Source organism: Cervus elaphus, chromosome X, assembly GCF_910594005.1.
Source record: "Cervus elaphus chromosome X, mCerEla1.1, whole genome shotgun sequence".
Taxonomy (NCBI): Eukaryota; Metazoa; Chordata; class Mammalia; order Artiodactyla; family Cervidae; genus Cervus; species Cervus elaphus.
In genome coordinates this window covers 42,852,490-42,872,301 of record NC_057848.1, presented here as the reverse complement: position 1 = coordinate 42,872,301, position 19,812 = coordinate 42,852,490, and the positions used below count along the sequence as shown (strand labels likewise).

Genomic DNA, 19,812 nt, shown 5'->3' with positions numbered 1-19,812 from the left:
CTGGATCACACTTTGAAAATTGCTGCTGTACAATAGCCCCTGGTAAATATACCACACTTTACATGTTCAGTTGAAGATAGATAGTTTCCTGTTTGGGGTTGTTAGAAATAATTTTGCCATAAACAATTTAGTACACGCCTTTTTTCAAATTAAAAAATACATATATTTACTTTTTAAAGCCACACCCTATGACATGTGGAACCTTAGTTCCTTGACCAGGGATCGAACCTGTGCCCCCTGCATTGGGAGCACAGAGTCTTAACCACTGGACCACCAGGGAAGTCCCAGTACATACTTCTTGATGCATATTTGTTCATCTTTCTGTTGGAGAAACATCTAGGAGAGGAAATGTAGGGCCATATAGAATGTAAGTGGAACCATGGAAAATATTTACATGATTAAAAAACAAAATTAAATTTACAAAAACAAATTCTTTCTTCATCCATCTTTTGTCCCTCCTAACTTGGGAAATGACTGTTGTCCTTTTCAAGGCAAATTTCTTTCCTGCTGCTCTTCAGCCTGCCCACTGTGTCCACTGAGACCCCCACACTATTAAACCTGGGTTTCCCTGCATCTTTAATGTCTCTCCTTCCTGCCTTCCTCTCCATGATCTACCAGAAACCAACTCCTTTTTATTTTTTGGCCGCACTGTGCAGCATGGGGGATCCCAGTTCCCTGACCAGGGATCGAACCCATGCCCCCTGCATTGGAAGTGCAGAGTCTTTACTACTGGACTTCCAGGGAAGAAGTCCAAGAGAGTATTTAAAGCCATGATATTGGATGAGGTCATCAAAGGAGAGAGTGTATATAGAAAATAGAAGTCCAAATCTGAACCTCAGGGCTCTACAATGTTTTAAAAAAAGAGAGAGAGAGATAAGAAAGTGAGATAAGGAAGAATCTGCAAAAGAAACTCAGAAAGGGTTGCATGCAAGGTAGAAGGAAAACCAGGCAGAACAAGTGCCCGATGAAGCTGTAAGAATTAAAAGGATGATTTATATAAGCTCTTAGCACAGTGTCAGTCACACTCTAAACCTGAGGAAATGGTAGCTATGATGATGATGATGACAATGAAAATTCATCTATTAAAGGCTTATCTGTTGCTCCTTCTGGCCGCCAAAAATAAAATACTGGCTCTTAAATAAATAATAAAAATCCAAGGTAAGAAGCTTCACTTGAATCAAATGTAAATTTGGATGAGGGTCTGAACCTAAACACTAAGTGGGATTAAAGTCACTAAACTTCTGCTGTTAAAAAGTGTAGTTAGGCTTTCGTTGGTGGCTCAGTGGTAAAGAATCCAGCTGCCAACGCAGGAGACACGGGTTCGATCCCCGATCCAGTAAGATTCCACATGCCCTGGGGCAACCAAGCCTGTGGGACAAAACTATTGAGCCTGTATTCTAAAGCCCAGGAGCTGCAACTACTGAGCTTATGAGCCACAACTACTTAAGCCCAAGTGCTCTAGAGCCCACGCTCCACAACAAGAGAAGCCACTGAAATGAGAGGCTCGCACAGTGCAACTAGAGAGGAGTCCCCACTCGCCACAACTAGAGAAAAGCCGGTGCAGCAACAAAGACCCAGTACAGCCAAAAATAAATAATTAATAAAATTTTTTAAAAAGACCCATAATTATTTAGGTATTCCCTGGTGGCCCAGTGGTTAGGCCTGTATGGTTCCACTGCAGGGGGCATAGGTTCAATCCCTGGTCAGGCAACTAAGATCCAGCAAGCCACGCTGCTCGACCCCAGTAACTACTAAATTGGGCTCAAGCTTTCTACCATTTCTGTATTCTAGCATCCCATGGCCCAAGGCAGAGACCTGGCACTAAGTCCTGTTAATGTTACGTCAGAATCATCTCTTGATCTTGTTACTTCTTCTTCTTCTTTTTGGCTGCACTGGGTCTTCATTACCACCCCCAGGCTCTTTGATTCGGAACTTGGGCTTTCTCCAGTTGCAGTACTCAGGGCTTCTCTTGTCGTGGAGTACGGGCTCTAGAGCTTGCAGACTCAGTAGTTGTCATGAGGGGGGCTCTCTAGTTGTGGTGTGCAGACTCAGTTGCCCCTTTGTACGTGGGATCCCAGTTCCCTGAACAGGGATGGAACCCACATCCTCTGCATTGGAAGGTGGATTCTTAACCACTGGACCATCAGGGAAGTCCCCTGGTCTGGTTCTTCTTATTCAATGTCATGGGGACTACCCTACTACTTTGTGCCACCATCCTTCTTACTGAAACTATTTCCAAAGCCTCTTACCTAGTTTGTTTGTTCTATCATCTGTCACTATACCCCAGTCCAGGGATTCATAACAAGTTTTGTGCCATGGAACCATTTGGCAGTCTGATGAAGTTTATGGAGTTATTTTCAGAATGTTTTTAAATGCATAAAACAAAGTACATTGGATGACAAGACAACCAATTGCACTGCAATAGAGCTATCAAAATATTTCCTAAAAGAAATGTGTACTATAGCAATATACAGGATTAACAGAATTCTTGTGGGTCTAATAGCTACTATAATTTTAAAGTGATGAGCATATAAATGACATTTTGAGACATCTGCATCAACTGCAATGTGATATGAAACCATCTTTGATTGCTATTGGTGACCAAGTCACAGGTACTGCCAATGTCACTGTAATTCGTTGCCTACATTTGTAAATGATGCACTACACTTCAGAGTTTGATGAGAACGAAGTTGTGATTTTTAAAATTTCCATCCACATTCATGTACCCTGTGAATCCTATACATTGACCCTTTCCTGGTGGCTCAGATGGTAAAGAATCTGCCTTCAATGCAGTAGACCCAGGTTTGATCCCTAGGTAGGGAAGATCCCCTGGAGGAGGGAGTGGCAACCCATTCCAGTATTCTTGCCTGGAGAATCCCATGGACAGAGGCGCCTAGCAGGCTACAGTCCAAACAAAGAGGCAGACACGACTGAGTGACTAACACTTGTGGACTCTAGGTAAAAAACCCTTACCTAAATGTATTACTGTAAAAATGCTTGAAGTGACTGAAAAGATAGAGGTCTTTAAATGGGGAGAAGAAAAAGAAGAAAACGGGGAACATTAACATCCAAAACGTGTGCCACTAATTCCTATACATCTTGCCAAAGGTGAGTTACAAATTCAGTCTGAGCTTTCTAACAGTTGAGGAAACGTTTTGTCCAGAACTTTCTCAGTTTAGAACTTTGATTGGGGCCGTGGTCATGCAATGGTAAGTAGTCTGCCTAGTGTAAAACATTGATTGGTTATACAAGGCTATATGTCATTTATATCTCAATAAAACTAGAAGGGAAACAAAAAAACCTTGCTTTGTAGCCTCTTGCCTAGACTAAAGCCCCACTGCCAACACCACTGTACCTTCCCATCCCGCAGCACACACCCGACGGTACGAGAAGCGACTGCCAAGAAAGAACTGTTGCTTAGTCGCTAACACGACTCCGTGCAACCCCAGGGACTGCAGCCTGCCAGGCTCCCCTGTCCATGGGATGTTCCAGGCAAGAATACTGGAGTGGGTTGTCATTTCCTTCTCCAAGGGATCTTCCCCACGCAGGGATCAAACCCTCTCCTGTATTGGCAGGGGTGTTCTTTGCCACTTAACCGTCAGGGTAGCCCCGCAGAGAAGCAGGTGTGGGTGCAAATCCGGCCTGGCCCTCCCTGGTTGGGCGTTCGCGCCCCCGCCCGCGCCCCTTCGCGTGCTCACTCCCTAGCCGAGGACCGAAGTCCCTAGCGCTGGAACACGACGTCTCCCCCGCCCTCTTTGGAGATAGCCCCGCCCCCCCTTGCTTCTCCCGCCTTCGAAAGGGTTTCTGCCTTGGCATTTATCATGGACCGTCTGCCTCACCCATGACACAACGTGCCCCTGGCACACTAACAGGCTCGTAAGGAACCCAGTTACGGAACTGAAGCATAGCAAATTCCATTTCACACGAACAAGCGCTGTTTCCCACAGTCTAACGGGAGCGTGCGCAGAGATGGGCCGCCAGGGGGCGTTGATTGGCGCACAGCGTGACCGCCCCAAGCCCCGCCCCCGGCGGCGCCTTCTAAACACGTCCTTCCGCTCACTTCCTCCTCTTTTCTCTTCTCCGCCATCCTATGTGCGGTTGAGTTCTGTCCGCACCATGGTAAGTGCATCCGTTACCATCGGTTCCGGGGTGGCTTTCCGAGACCTGAGATCTCCGCTAGCTCCCCGGTGCCGCGGGCTGCGTCGAGGTGTGGGACCCTTTTTAAGGCCTTTTCCAGGGGAGATGGGAGTTTGGCCTCGGCTCCAACCCGAGGGCCTGGCGGGAAAGGAGTGAGCTAGCACCTAGGGAGGGGCGGGCTTTGCCGGCCCCGCAAGGTCCGAGAGGGCGCTCTCTGTTGCAGGCCGCTACTCAGGCGGGCGGGGATTCCCGTTTTTCCCAGAGCGAACTGTGTTTCTGGGGCAAGAAGTCGAGGGGGCCCACAGAAACTGGCCCGACTTCGGGCTGTTGTCAGTGACACGCGGGATGTTTCGGTCGTCGAAAAGGGAATGTGGACTGCTGGTTTTCGAAGACTTATTAACTTGGGAGCCAGAATTCTTCCACTTGATGAGATTATAGGATATTTTAGCCCTTTGTTCGGGAACTTGAACGTTACCCAGTTTAAACTCATGGAACAAGGGGTGATGTGTGAATCTGTGTGTCATTCGGGCGTTCTTCGTAAAATGCTAGCTGCGTGCGGATAGTCACTGGCTTTTTCCTGTGATAGTACCTTGGAAAATTTTAACTGTATGTGATTTTAGGTGTGGAGAGGAGCGGTATCTGGTATTATACGGTTTTTTTTTTTTTTATACGGTTTTGTTAACAGAAATTTACAGTTGCTGCTATGAGCTGGGAGAGAGGAGTATAGTCTTTTCCTTCTTTGTAATAACGCCTGTTATGCAAGGGTGTGTTGGGCCACATGGGTCAGATTTTAAACCAGCATTCAGGCCGTTTCTCTGGACTCTACTGCACACCGGGGAGGGAGGTGTTTGGGGTTAGATTAGATGACCCATGGAGAAGGAAACGGCAACCCACTCCAGTATCCTTGCCTGGAAAATCTCATGGACAGAGGAGCCTGGTGGGCTGCAGTCCATGGGGTCGCAAAGAGTCGGACACGACTAAGCGGCTAACACTAACTAGATGACCCAAGTTCTTTATGAAAGCCAAAAAAAGAGCGGGAACTTGGGAAAGTGACATTTTAAATAGAGTTAATTTAATACCAAGATGGTCGGTGAGCTGGAACAGATCTGCCAAATGTCAGGGGCTTTGTGTAAAGTGGCGTTTTCTTTTTTTTTGAACGCACCGCGTGGCTTGCGGGAGTCTTAGTTCCCGGACCAGGGGTAGAAGCTGGCCCCCTGCAGTATAAGCACAGATTCCCTAACCATTGGCCCGCCAGGGGATTCCCAGTACCCTGGTGTACAAAACAGGGCACTGAGACTGGTTGACTTGCAAGTTGTTGTTCGTGAAAACCATGTGCTCTAGTCCCAGCCTTCAGTGATGTGGTCCTCTCAGTCCTAGGGTGACAGCAGGGAAGACTGGAACACAGTCTTCCCTTGTATCTGTGTCTAGCCTTGTATCTGCCCTGGGAGAAGTGAGGAACAAAAGCAAGGGGCAGTGATGGGTTTAGCATTGAGAAGGGTTTTGGGCATATGTTAAGCATTTGAATATTTGTTGGATTTAGAGAGTTCCTAATTTTTGAATAAGTTCTGGTATTGCTGTTAAATTAATTGCATTTCCTTCCCAGTCTTCTCACAAGACTTTCAGGATCAAGCGATTCCTGGCCAAGAAGCAAAAGCAGAATCGTCCCATTCCTCAATGGATTCGAATGAAAACTGGCAATAAAATTAGGTAAGGACACACTCCCCCACTCATGTGTTTTGTTAAATTTAGGATTTCTTTGAGTGCACAGTTGAAAGTTATATGCAGTTTAATTTTAATCTTGTGCCACCATTCTGAAATTCTTTTTTTTTTAATGTGCTTCTGGGTTTCTGAACAGCAGCCAGCCCACAGCTGGGCTTAGGGGCAGACACTCCTCCAATATTTGTAAATTTCCTGGTTGCTTTCTCTCTGAGCCAGAACATAAGGGGGCTGTCTCATTACACATCCCAGTGGGAATATCAGAAAGTGTTTATTTTTTCTGAAGATTGAAAGATTTGCTTTTCCCCACAGAATTGAGCTGATGGTTTTAGGAGAAAGACATTACTAGAATTTCTCCAAAGGACCTCTAGGGTCATCTAGGTTAACGCTAGACAAAGCTGGATCTAAGACTCTCCTGCATGCCTTTCAACCAAAGTATTTTCAAAGCATTTTTAAGCTGACATTGTAGGGTGGGCCTAGCAAGTGAGTCCTTGCCAGGATAAACACTGAAGCTCAGGAGTGCAAGATTGTGAAGCTAGTGTAGAAGTCTGATTGGGTTGTATGGCAAATAGAAGTGGAATTGTCTGTGGGAATCACTCACTGTAGCTTTATAGGCCAATTAATTGCAACCTTTGGTTTATTGTATCCCATCCAGTGATGGTAGGACCTGCCTTTGTAGTTGTGAGAAATGAAAGAAATGTAAAGTTTTGTGTAGCTCAGTAGAGGGTACCTGCAATTATCAGATGCTGGTCTTTTGCTCTGTGGTCTAACTTAAAATGCAGTGAAAGCAGGTTGCAATTACAGTGCTTTCTTTTGTGGAAGTACTGACATTATCCTGCTGAAAGAAAATCTGTGTTGATCGTTTTTTGATTTTGCCATTTATGGGGGTAAAATCATGACAGATTGACATAAACAGTTGATGGCCTTTGAAGTAACTGAGGATGTTAATGTATTAACATTATGCAAGAGCTTTTTGTACATGTAACCTATTATGTAGAATGACTGGTTTGATCTAGTGTAGTAGTTGGGGTTATATATCTCTGTCTGGGTCTGCTCCAGGTCTGTTGAATCGAAAGTAAGTGAGCTTCTCTACTACTTACTCCCAGTAAAGAACGAGTGTGTTTTCCTTAGCCTGGAGTCATTTTGAGAGGTAAAAAATTGATTTGACTAGTTCTTTAACACATCTAGCAAATCATTTTTTACTCTCCAAAAAGAACTCCAAACTTGCTAAAGAAGGGAAAATGGAACCCTTTGCTTTCAAAGATTTTTTTTTATGGTACTTTTAAGGCAAAGTTTCTGGTGAGTAAGAGCAACTAATTTGAGGTCAGACTACCTTTGTAACTTGGTATTTCCTTCTGTGTAGGTACAACTCCAAGAGAAGACATTGGAGAAGAACCAAGCTGGGTCTATAAGAAGCGTCACATAAAAAGTGGCACACATGTTAAGATCACTTATTTAAGCAGCCGTATCACAGTGAGAACATCACTACTGTAATGCTTGGCTCCTGATGTTTCTTATTTCCTCAAAACTATCAGTCTGAGACCAGTAATAAATATGATACGTTACGTTGGAACTGTTATTGTATTATATGGTTTGTGATGACGTACTGAATAAATGCTCCTGTCAGGACACAGGGCTGTCCAATGATAGAAATGTTCTCTAGCTACCAAGTACTTAGAAGTACTAGTAAGTACTAGAAGCTAGTAAATTAGGAACTGGCTTTTTAAAAGTTTTGTTGTCTTATGGTTCCCTATAACTAGCAGCTCTTAAACCTACTGTTACAGGAAGTACACATATGTGTCATCCTTTTACCTGAACGCAGCACCTTTTTAAAATAAACTGTTGGGGGGGGGGGATGCCTTGCCACAAGACATGCAGGATCTTAGTTCCCCAACCAGGGATTGAACCCACTTGGCTGCCAGGAAAGTCCCATAAAAAGCATGTTTATATGCTATTCTATGATGTGAACCAGGGTTTGGCAACTGGTCTCCCACCTGTTTTTGTATGGTCTGTGAACTAAAGCTCTGCATTTTTAAATGGTTGAAAAAATCAAATATTTTTGACATTTAATAAATTCAAGTTTACCTACCAGGCATTATTCCTAGGTACTTGGGATTAACCAATGGATGGATAGACAAATGTATGTTAGGCTAGTAATAGGCCAATACATGGGCCATAGCTAATGTCTGGGAAAGATGCGTGCCCAATTACTCAGTCGTGTCCGACTCTTTGGACCCCAGGTGCCTCTGTCCATGGGATTTTGCAGGCAAGAATAATAGGGTTACCATTTCCCACTCCAGGGGATCTTCCCCACCCAAGGATCAAACCCACATCTCCTGCATTGGCAGGCAGATTCTTTAATCACTGGAGGGAGCCAAAATGCCCTAGTTACCTGTGGAGTTAGGTTGGGACTGCAGCAGGGCGAGGGGGATCCTGTTTGGTGTTATCTACCTACCCAGTTTGTACAGAGCCTGTGCTGGAGCAAGCCAAGAAAACAAGTGACAGGAGCTGTCAGTGCAGCAAATGGGGGTAGGGGCCATACACAGCCAAGGGGTCCCTGACTTGTAACCACACTAAGACCACATGACCACAAGGACCACTGCTCACCAGAAGTTTTTAGAATGGCTGCCAAATAACCAGCCTAGGAACGTGGGCGCTACCAACAGATCTCGGAAGCACATTTTCTAGTTTACGAATCCCAGATTTCAAATATTTCCTTTTCCTGCATCAGTCTTTGCTTTATATTCAAAGACAGCTGCCACTGTGAACAGCAAGGCAGAGGGACTTGATAACAATTGACAGTCATGGAAATTCCTAGCCATTTGGAGTCTTAGGGATACCTCAGTCTTACCATTCAGAGTAGGTGGGAATTCCTGAGCCCCGGGAATTTATGAAAAAGCTAAGGTCACATGGCAGAGGGAGCTTTCTCTAAAGACCTTAAAAAGGAGGGTTAAAATTGAAAGAAAATGATAGACATTTTGGGTGGATTGGTTGGCCGTGTAAAAGGGGTTTCTTTTAAGCCTGGGGTGGGACAGGTCCTGGATCCAGTGACTCCACACCGCCTTGTTTAGTCAATAAGTCGTATGGGACTCTGCGACCCCATGGACTGCAGTGCCAGGCTCCCAGTATTTGTTCTCTATGAACTGGATCCCTTATTTCCTGAAGGGAAGAATAGGAGCTTTGAGATGTGTAGGACATAACATTTACCTTTAAGAGGTGAAGTGTAAGGTCAGCTTTTGAAAAGACAGTCAACCCCGCGGTGATGCTGCCCATCTCATAATGGCCTACTAAGAAGCAGGCAGCAGCCGAGTCGTGGCCAAGAGTTGGCAGTCTGGAGGAACAGGACCACAGAGTCAGCCTTCCAGTTCTGTTGGTGCACCAGCTGTGAGCCTCAGTGTCATCTGCAACATGGGGCCAATGGGACCTCCCTCAAAGGGCTTTGAGGATTGAAGTTAATAATGCACAGAAGCAGTTGATTGAATGACTGGGAAAAGGGAGAAGAAAGGGGAGTGAGCAGAGTTAAAAGTTTTAGTGTGGGCTGTACTCATGCTCAGTCACTCAGTCTGACTCTTGGGACCCCATGAACTGTAGCCCACAAGGCTTCTCTGTCCAAGGGATTTCCCAGGCAAGAATACTGCGGTGGGTTGTCACTCCCTACTCCAGGGGATCTTCCTGACCCAGAGATCAAACCTGTGTCTCCTGCTTTAGCAGGCGGATTCTTTGCCACTGAGTCACCTGGGAAGCCTGGATAAAGCAAAAATAAGACACAGGGACTGAAGATGGTGGGAAGGGGCAGGTTGGCATGGGGGAATCAGGCAGATCTGATGTGGAATTGATGCTCAATATCAGCCTTTAGATAGATACCCGTTCCCTTCTATTTCCAGGATTTGCATTTGGAGTAGAGTCCCCTCGAGGACTTGGAAAGAAAGGAATAGGGTGACTTAAGAGCTAAAATCCTGGGCCTTACACTTGCCTCCAGTTGAATCCCAGCTCTGTTCCTGAACCAGAGATTGACTGGAGAAGGGATAGGCTACCCACCCCAGTATTCTTGGGCTTCCCTGGTAGCTCAGCTGGTAAAGAATCTGCCTACAATTGGGGAGACCTGGGTTCGATTTCTGGGTTGGGAAACTCCCCTGTAGAAGAGAAAGGCTACCCACTCCAGTATTCTGGCCTGGAGAATTCCATAGACTGTAAAGTCCATGGGGTTGCAAAGAGTCGGACGCAACTGAGCAACTTGCACTTGAAGGATTGAATGATAATGTCTGTAAAGGATTAGTTATACCAGATAATCCTCCCATTTTACAGATAAAAAAAGTGAAACAGTTCTCAAACAAAAAAATACTATTTTTTTTTTTAAAAAAGCAAATTCCCTGGCAGTCCAGTGGTTAGGACTTGATGTTTTCATTGTGGTGACCAGGGTTAAAAAAAAAAAAAAATACATAATTCTCATTCCTGCTAATAGTCACTAACAGTTTGAGTAACTTATGTTGGCAGGTGACTGCTCTCAGCAGGAATGTCAATGAGAACCAGGTTGAACAGGGAATAGATTTTTCTTGGAAAGAACAGGGTGAAATATTAACCATTTACACTTCCCTGAGGGTATTTTAGCCCAGAGAAGCAAACATGAAGCCCTTGCTTATGTAAAGTGAGTATTTGAAGAGCCAGATGCAAGTATGACCTTCTGGGTATTGCAGTCAAAAGAGCATGCCGAGAGCCTATGCCTGTGCGTGTCATATATGCCCGTCTAGGAATGCAGGAAGGGAAGGTGGCAAACCCTCAGAGAAAACGAATCGATCCTTCATTGGGAGCAACTTTCCCCCCCAGGGGATGTTTGGCACTGTCTGGAGACATTTGGTTGCAAAAAATGGGGGGAAGGGAGGTGCCAGTGGCAGCTAGAGGATGTTTAGCCAAGGATTCTGCAGAGTCGGACACTACTGAGGTCACTTAGCATGCACACATGTTGCTAAACATCCTTACATCCATAGGACAATCCTCTACAACAGAGAAGTGTGTGTGTGTGTGTGTGTGTATGTGTGTGTGTGCACGTGCACTCAGTCGTGTCTGACTCTTTGGACCCCATGGACTGTAGCTTGCCAGGCTGGAATTTTCCAGGCAAGAATACTGGACTGGAGTTGGTTGCCATTTCCTTCTCCAGGGGATCTTCCCCACCCAGGGTTCAAACTGCGTCTCCTACATTGGCAGGCGGACTCTTACACCACTTCACCACCTGGGAAGCCCACAACAAAGAATTATATGGCTGAAGATGTCAATAGTGCTGAAGTTGAGAAACCATGGTTTAACAGCACTGCAGCCAGCCAGAGTCAGCTTCTTGAGACAGATGTGCTGGGCTCACTACTCCCCCCTCCAACTCTTCACACTACTCCTGGGATAAATCTCACTCTTAACATGGCCCCAAAGGAGTAGGGGTGGCTCCCACCCTCTCTTCACTCACAAAGTTGGGTCCAGCCGCACCGGCCTCTGGGTCTCTCAAAGCACAGCTTCAGCCAACCTCAGCCTTCCCACTGTTATTCCCTTGACTTGGAACATTCTCCCCCTTCACCCAGTGAACTCCCATTCATCCTTCAGGTCTCAAGCTACTTCGCACCTTCAGGCGGTGACCTTCCCTCACGGCCCCTCTCCCCTCAATCTAGTCAGGTCCTGCTGCTTAGTACTTCTTAAATCACCCTGTGAGTTTCTGTCCCGATTGTAACTGTAAAGGTCTATGTGTGGTTAGTTGATTGATGACTGTCTCCCTCACTTGACTGAGCTCTACAAGGAGAGGTCAGTCTTGCTCATTGCTGACTGCTTTTATGTACCAGTATCTGGCATAACAGAAGTGCCCAATAGAAGCATTTGTTGAGTGAGGAAAGCAGGCACTCAATAAATTTGTTGAATGAATGAGGAGAGGGACACATATGGGAGCAAGAGCAGTACAAAATGTGTGCCTTGACGTGTGTTTACAAGGAGTGAAGGACGAATGACTTGCCTGGGGAGTTGGGAAGGCCTCACCCAGGTTCACAAAGAGGCCAGTGGTGTGTGTGCACGTGCATGCATGGTAGCTAGGCAACTGGGGTTTAAGGTGCTAGGGGAAAAGTTGGAGACAGACACATCATGAAAGCTCAGGCATAACTAGTAGGGAAAGGTGAGAACTTCCCAGCACTCACCCTCTGTTCAGGTACCTTGTCACCACACTGCGGGGCCGATGCCTTCCCTTGAATTCTGGTCACTGATGAGGCCACCTGCAGCTGCCTAGAAGCAGCAGGACGGGACTCATGTCTAACCCTGATCCTAAATGGAACTGTGTTCTCCAGACCAATTTGAATAATTTAGATTCCAGCAGAGCTGATAATACAGATGTTTTAGAAATGTTTCATAAAGACAAAGATGCCTATCTTTGAGTGAGAGAAATGATAGAAAAAATGCACCAAAAAAGCCAACACCAACAGCACAGGCCAGGCAGGCCAGAGGCATTTTCTAGAAGAAGCAAAGAAAAAAAAGTTTCAAAGTTAACAACTCCTCTTAACAAAACACCAAAACTCCCACTACTATCAATACTGGAATTACAGGCCATTTTAAAAAATTCTCTTGAAATACAACATATACACAGAAAAGTGCCTTTTCCCTAAGTGTGTACCTCGATGAATTTTCACAGGGTGAACTCAATTGTGTCACCACCACCCAGATTGTTTAAGTTTGCTCTTTTCTGTGGGTATTTTCAGAGGCTTCCAAGAATACTGAGACACAGGAAAGATGACATGTCAAGGACACCAGGGATAATCCTGAAACATATTAGATAAATCTCTGAGCTGTGGGATTTGAAAAAGACATACCCTTTTGACCTGAGACCAAATTCTTTGGTTTGAGTTGCAAGGAGTTCAAGCAGAGTCTAATGTTTCTTCTCTCCAGACACTCAGGGACGAGTCCCAGGTTCTTGTTTGGAGCTGCTTGTTCTGCAGAAGCCTTTGTAGCTGCCTTCCACACACCCTGGCACCTCTTTCTGAGAGTTCTCTGAGTCACTTATTTAGGTGGGTTCCAAACAGCAAAGGGTAGAGGTAACTTAATGTTGTTGTCAATTTGTTACTGTGGTTGTAATCAAAATTTTTTGTCTAATTTTTGGTCACGCTGTACAGCATGCAGGATCTTAGTTCCCCGTCCAGAGATCAAACCTGAGCCCCCTGCAGTGGAAGCATGGAGTCTTAACCACTGGACTGCCAAGGAAGTCGCTGGAATAAAAAATGTTTAAAAAAGAAAAAAACTGTAGGGGAAACTTAATGCAAGGTATATAGGAACTTTCTGTAATATTTTTGCAACTTTTCTGTAAACCTCAAACTATTTGAAAATAGACCATTGATTTTAAAATAAAATGACCAACCATACACCTAATCCTAGGGGTGAAATTGATTGATTAAGCATGCACTTTAAAGCACTCAAGGAGACATGCTGATGGGCGAGTGAGTCCCTGGTATGTTTATAAATCACCAAAGGCTGTCGAGCTCCACCAATGATGTCTACATCATAAACAACTACCTTAAAGCAGTGACTACTCTTGTTGGTTCCCCATTTGTTGGCAGAGGAAACATACTGTTTGCTGTTTTTTTTCACAACCCTCTGGGTCGTGCTTTGGTTAATTGCACGGAGACTGCGGAGTGACAGGGAAAGCTCACAGAGCATTGCAGCTGGGCAGGTCTGGGTTTATATCATGTACATTTCATTCACTACTTTAGGGGAGTTACTTAAGCTCCTTGAGCATGTATAAAATAGAAGTGAATAATACTGCGCCACAGACTTGCTGTGAGAATTACTTGAGATGGCATGTCCAAAGTGTCTAGTCTATTGCCAGACTTAGTAAATGGTAGCAATCATGTTTGAGAGTTTCTGGTGTAAGTTAGTTAGTATTAGTCACTCAGTCATGTCCTACTCTTTGCAATCTCATGGACTGTAGCCTGCCAGGCTCCTCTGTCCATGGGATTCTTCAGGCAAGATACTGGAGTGGGTAACCATTCCCTTCTCCAGGGGATCTTGCCAACCCAGGGATTTAACCCGGGTCTCCCTCATTGCAGGCAGAAGCCCCCTCCTGGTATAAACCTATAACCAATATTTTTTCTTCTTTGTTTCTTTTTCATTCCTTCCTCCCTTCCATCCATTCTTCCTTGTTTCTGTCCTCCCTCCCTGCCCCCCTCCTTCCTCTTTTGTTTTTTGACCAGATTGGGGAGGGGATGGACAATATCTGTTTCAGCAGGAAATAACAGAAAGCTGACACTGGTGTAGACATTCAAGTGCAAACTGAAAACTGAAAGTGAATGGATAAAAAATAAGCTGCTATAAGACTTGTTAACTTAGGGAGAAAGTTGAAGTCTGGAGCCCAGTGCTAAGAAAACAGTAAACAGTCCCAAGAAGGTAAGGATATTCATCTCCAAATAGGAACAGTGAAGAATAACCTTCATTCATTTAACAAATATTTATAGAACATCTACATGTGCCAAACAGTGTGCTAGCTGCTGGGGTTACAGTAGTGAATAAGTGACACGTGGATGCTGCCTGAGGGATCTCAGTCTAGTCCAGCGGCCACACACATTCCCTTGCAAATTTCTTGATTTAATACTTGTGTGTGATTCATGCTTGTGTTTTTTTTTATAATAAATGCATTTTAAAAATGAATGTCATGACCCATTAATAGGTTGCATTTGCAGTTTGAAAAACACTGATGTGGACTGGGACGTAGACACATATACAGTGTTATAAGTGCAATGATAGAGAAGTATTCCTCGGGGTCAAGGGAAGTATTCTGAACTCACATATTTTTAAAAAGTTTGGTTAAGGCTGATGCCAAAACAGTATATGTCCCTAGTGTGAGATACATTTTTGCATCTTGAAATCACCAAAGTGACACTCATATGTTTGTAATATGCATACACATATATTTAGCATGTAATTTGGGGACCCCAGGATGGCAACATTTTATACAAACAAAAGCTTTGTGTTTTAAAAGACACCTTTTCACTCACATTTTGAAAACACTAGAGATAGTATGTTTTTCCATTATCCATTGTCAGGCAACAAACCATCCCCAAACAGTGACCTAAAAGCAGCATTTTGTTTCTGTCATCATTTTCACTTTGTGGGTTGGGAGCTGGAAGGTGTGCTCCCAAGCTAGCTTTTACACTCACATGTTGGCTGCCTGGGTGTTGCTTGGCTTTTCTCTCCACATGGCATCTCAGCCACCAGGCCTGTCTGTGTGGCTTGGGCTTCTCACAGTGTGGTGATCTCAAGGTAGTCGATTGCTTAGTTGGCAGCTGGCTTGACTGAGTGTTGCAAGAGACAGGAACAGGAAGCTGTTGCCAGTCTCCAAGGATCCAGAAACTGACAGGAGGACCAGCTTCATGGCTTCTGACCCACGCAGTCACATGGGACCCTGTGCTTAGTTTGATGCTCTGCTTTTGTGATCTTGAAATTCTTAATACATTTTTTGGCGGGGTCTCTCATGTTCAGTGTGGGCTCTGCCCAGTATACCTCTCTGGCTGTATTTTATTGGTCTAAGCATGGAGCCTACCTGGATTCAAGGGAGGGGGATAGAGACCCCACCTGTCGTTGGGAAGAGTATCACAGAACTCGTGTATGTCTTTAATCATTCACAGCATGGTAGGAGAGAGAGCATGGGAAGACTGGAATCAAGAAATCTGAGGGCTTTCCCTGGTGGTCCAGTGGCTAAGAATCTGCCTTGCAATGCAAGGGACACTGGTTTGATTCATGGTCTGGGAAGGCCCCACATGCCTTGGAGCAACTAAACCCGTAAATCACAACAACTGAACCAGCACTCTAGAGCCCAAGAGCTGCAACTACTGAGCCCATGCACTGCAACTACTGAAGCCTAAAACCCTAAAACTCGACAACTAGAGAAAGCCTATGTGTGGCAATGAAGATCCACCACAGCTTAAAAAAAATTAAATAAATAAATATTAAAAAATAAATAAATCTGAGGCCTAGTCCCAGTTTTACGGCTACGATGAGCCTGCTACCGACAAACCATGTCACCTTGGGGACTTCAGTTTTCTGCCACTCAAAATGAGAAAATTAGTTCTAGAATCATGAAGCTCTAAGGCCACATTTGTGACTCTCTAAATGTATATCTGATTCATTAGAAAAAGTGTTTCCACAGTGCTTACCAAAGGGAGCATGGGAACAGAAGATAAATGAGCTCCAAAGGAAAAAGCCTGCAGATCTAAATTCAAGCTTCCAGCCCCCACTTGTTCATTCTGCAAACACCTAATACAGAGGCAGACACAGGGTGCTGGGTGCTGGGCTGCAGCAGTGAACCATATCAACAGGTCCCCATCTTCACAGGCTCATAGTCTGCAGGGGACAGGCGAGTGTGTCGACCGCCAGGGACCCTGATGCTGTGGTGAGGAAGGCACTGGGTCCTTGGGAACCTATCCTGAACATGGGAGGGGAGGAGGGGCTGAGGAAGAGCAAGCTGAGCCCCCAAGGCCAAAGAGGAATTAGATCTGGGGGGTGGAGTGTGGTGTGTTCATATCCTACACAGAGGAGACAGATGGTGAAAAGGCCCAGTCAAAAGGAGAACTAATTTAGGGACTTGAAAGTCAGTCTGTGTGGCAGGAGTATGGAAAGGGGACATCCTTGGGGGTGGTGGGAGAGAGTGCCAAGAGGAAGTAGTGATGAACCAGGAAGCTGGAGAATGAGCAGAGGCCAGATCACTAGGAGACCCGACTCCTTGAGAGAGAGATTGGATTGCATCTTGAGGCTCAGAAGAACATTGAAGGGATTGAAACTTGACAGACACCTATCTGGTTTGGGTTTAAGAAACCACTGAGGTTAGTGTGTGGAGTGCTGAGATCAGACTGGCTGCGGATGGGGCAGGATCGGCTAGAAGTAGAGACTAGTGAGAGGCTGTGGTTTGTCATGGGTGAAAAAGGATGGTGACCAGCATCAGGGCAGAGGCAGTGGAGACAGAGCTACATGGGCAGAGGAGACATTTCCTAGAATCAAGAAGACTTGTGACTGAGTATAAGTGGAAGAGGAAGAGGGAGGTGGCAAGGATGACGCCCAAATTTCTGGCTTAAGAAGGTGGATGGTAGTGTCATTTGCTGAGAGGGAAAGACCATGAGAATACTGTTCTGGTGGGAAAGTAGAGTGAGTAATCAAGCTGATTCAGTTTGGGGTCTGTATCTAGCTTGGGATGGCTGTAAGCCTTTCAGGTGAAGGCATTCCATAGACAGCTGGAGAGTGAAGATGCGAGTCAAGAGAGAAATGGAGAAAGCTGTTGGTTTGTTTTTTTTTTTTTGACCCAAGTGACAGCTTGTTTGAATAATGATATGAAGGGCCCAGAAGGGAAGAAGTAGGAAAACTGAGGGGACTGTATGCAGTCACTGAACTAAAGCTCCCAAGGGCTGAGAAGTGATGAGTCAGAACACACGATTAGGGATTTGTCTCACAGACAAAGAGACCCCAGGAGTTAAGAGGTCAGACTCCGGAGTCTGGGTTGGAACACTTCATTCTATTACCTTCTGACTGTGAGACTTTTGGACAAGTAAGTCACTTGCTTTTCTTGAGCCTCAGTTTTCCTTGACTACAAAATGGGGAAATTATGAAACCTACTTCAGAATTTTGAGCGTGATGATTAAAGGTGATAATGCATGCAATATGTTTGCTGCCAACTAAAAAAAGCCACCCCTCAAAAAAACCCTCCCACAATCTAAAATATGTGAATTGCGTTTTATTTGGGGAACTTACTGAGGACTATAGCCCAGGAGACAGCCTCTCAGAGAGCTCTGAGGAAATGTTTCAGAGAGATAAGGGAGGAGCCAGGATATATAGGAGAAAAAATGGGGGGAAATGTAGTCAAACATGAAAAGATTACTGCTAATCACACAAAAACATCTCAAGTTAATGATTTTAGCGCTTTTCTCTGTATGGGAAAATGCAGGTGTGGGCTATAGAAGTCATTTCTTAGATATGCATCTTAACTATCTAGGGCCAGTATCCAGTTTCTCTCTCTCCAGAATTCTCCTCAGGGTGCGCCGTCAAGGCATCTGCAGTGGCTGCTGGTTTGATGGCGGGCAACATTTTATTTACTAAAACTGCAGGTAACATTTTTTTGGTCCACATTACTGTAGTGCCTGGCACACAGTTAACACTGCATCAGTGGTAACTGTCATTACTATATCAGAGCACAGGAAGGGAAAAATGAGCACACATGCAGGTCAGTTCATAGATTTGATTGCAGGAAGTTGAACCAATTCTTTTTAGGTGGTTTCTATCTTTTTGATGAAATAGAAAATGAGGTTATCTACTGGGGGGCTACTTGCTAACATCTCTGGGTGGGGTAGAAAAGCCACTCATTTGGCATTGACTAGAATACAGGACAGTCAATATCAACAGAGGGCCAACAGACTAGCAGCCACTTAAATAATCAAGACTTGCTTTTATTTTATTTTTGAAAAACTTTTTACTTTTTATTGGGGTATAGCCGATTAACAATATTGTGATGGTTTCAGATGAAAGCAAAGGGACTCAGCCATATATATACATGTATCCATTCACCTCCAAACTCCCCTCCCAGCCAAGCTGCCACATCAGTCAGTTCAGTTCAGTTCAGTCAATCAGTCATGTCCGACTCTTTGCGACCCCATGAATCGCTGCACGCCAGGCCTCCCTGTCCATCACAAACTCCCGGAGTTTACTCAAACTCATGTCCATCGAGTTGGTGATGCCATCCAGCCATCTCATCCCCTGTCATCCCCTTCTCCTCCTGCCCTCAATCTTTCCCAGCATCAGAGTCTTTTCCAATGAGTCAGCTCTTTGCATGAGGTGGCCAAAGTATTGGAGTTTCAGCTTCAGCATCAGTCCTTCCAGTGAACACCCAGGACTTATCTCCTTCAGGATGGACTGGTTGGATCTCCTTGTGGTCCAAGGGCCTCTCAAGAGTCTTCTCCAACACCACAGCTCAAAAGCATCAATTTTTCGGCGCTCAGCTTTCTTCACAGTCCACCTTTCGCATAACATTGAGCAATTCCCTGTGCTGTACAGTAGGTCCTTGTTGGGTTGAGAGGAAGTGATAGTTAAGGAGTTTGGGGTGGATATGTACACACTGTTACCAATTAAGACTTGCTTTTTTTTTTTTTTAGCAAACAGCTCAGCTTTTTATTGAATGTGTTACTAAAGAGGTTTAGTCAAAAAGACCAAAGCCCATGTCATCATCAGACTCTTCAGATTCTTCTTTCTTTGCTTCTACTTTCTTCTCCTCAGCTGGGGCAGCAGTGGTGGCTGGAGCAGGACCTCCTGCTGGTGCAGCCCCAGCTGCTGGGGCAGGTCCACCAGCCCCCGCATTGCAGATGAGGCTCCCAATGTTGACATTGGCCAAAGCCTTTGCAAACAAACCTGGCCAGAAAGGCTCAACATTTACACGGGCTGCTTTAATGAGGGCATTGATCTTTTCCTCTGTGACCGTCACCTCATCGTCGTGTAGAATGAGGGCAGAGTAGATGCAAGCGAGCTCCGAGACGGAGGCCATGGTGCGGGAGAGTGCTAGGTGGGGGCTGCCGGGCGGTGCTAGTCGCTGGATGAAGTGAGGGCCTCACCCCAAAACGGCCTTAGCTTCCTCGGAAGAACCAAGCACCTTAGCGGCAGCGGAGGAAAGAGCTAAGACTTGCTTTTAAATTAAAGTAAAAATGAAAACAGCAGAATGACTCCTCATTTTGTAGCCTAGGACTAAAACTTGTAGAGTCCAGGGAATTCCATGATGGTCCAGTGGTTAGGGGGCTTCCCAGGTGGCGCTAGTGGTAAAGAAGCTGCCTGCCAATGTGGGAGGCTTTAGAGATGCAGGTTCCATCCCCCCCGGTTGGGAAGATCCCCTGGAGGGGGAAATGGCAACCCACTCCAGTATTCTTGCCTGGAGAATCCCATGGACAGAGGAGCCTGGTGGGCTATGGTCCATAGGATCAC

The 19,812-nt window shown here is 45.3% G+C and overlaps 2 protein-coding genes, 1 long non-coding RNA gene and 2 other non-coding genes across 5 annotated transcripts; 3 read left to right on the top strand and 2 right to left on the bottom strand.

The window, feature by feature from the left end:
* Positions 1–207: 207 nt before the first annotated feature.
* Positions 208–280, bottom strand: TRNAG-CCC. The gene has a single exon. It is a non-coding gene; the product is annotated as a tRNA-Gly (tRNA).
* Positions 281–3,928: 3,648 nt separating this feature from the next.
* Positions 3,929–7,426, top strand: RPL39 (ribosomal protein L39). The gene is made up of 3 exons (XM_043897333.1): positions 3,929–4,119; positions 5,741–5,844; positions 7,217–7,426. The coding sequence occupies exons 1-3, from the start codon at positions 3,970–3,972 to the stop codon at positions 7,263–7,265; spliced, it is 303 nt and encodes a 100-aa protein (XP_043753268.1). The 5' UTR covers positions 3,929–3,969; the 3' UTR covers positions 7,266–7,426.
* On the top strand, positions 6,638–6,771 carry LOC122691087. Its single transcript, XR_006340326.1, has one exon. It is a non-coding gene; the product is annotated as a small nucleolar RNA SNORA69 (small nucleolar RNA).
* Positions 7,427–11,003: 3,577 nt separating the features above from the next.
* Positions 11,004–15,648, top strand: LOC122690802. Its single transcript, XR_006340107.1, has 3 exons — positions 11,004–13,131; positions 14,058–14,250; positions 15,489–15,648. It is a non-coding gene; the product is annotated as an uncharacterized LOC122690802 (long non-coding RNA).
* A 3,348-nt stretch (positions 15,649–18,996) lies between these two features.
* Positions 18,997–19,486, bottom strand: LOC122690725 (60S acidic ribosomal protein P1-like). The gene has a single exon (XM_043897637.1). The coding sequence runs from the start codon at positions 19,379–19,381 to the stop codon at positions 19,037–19,039; it is 345 nt and encodes a 114-aa protein (XP_043753572.1). The 5' UTR covers positions 19,382–19,486; the 3' UTR covers positions 18,997–19,036.
* Between the last annotated feature and the right edge of the window lie 326 nt (positions 19,487–19,812).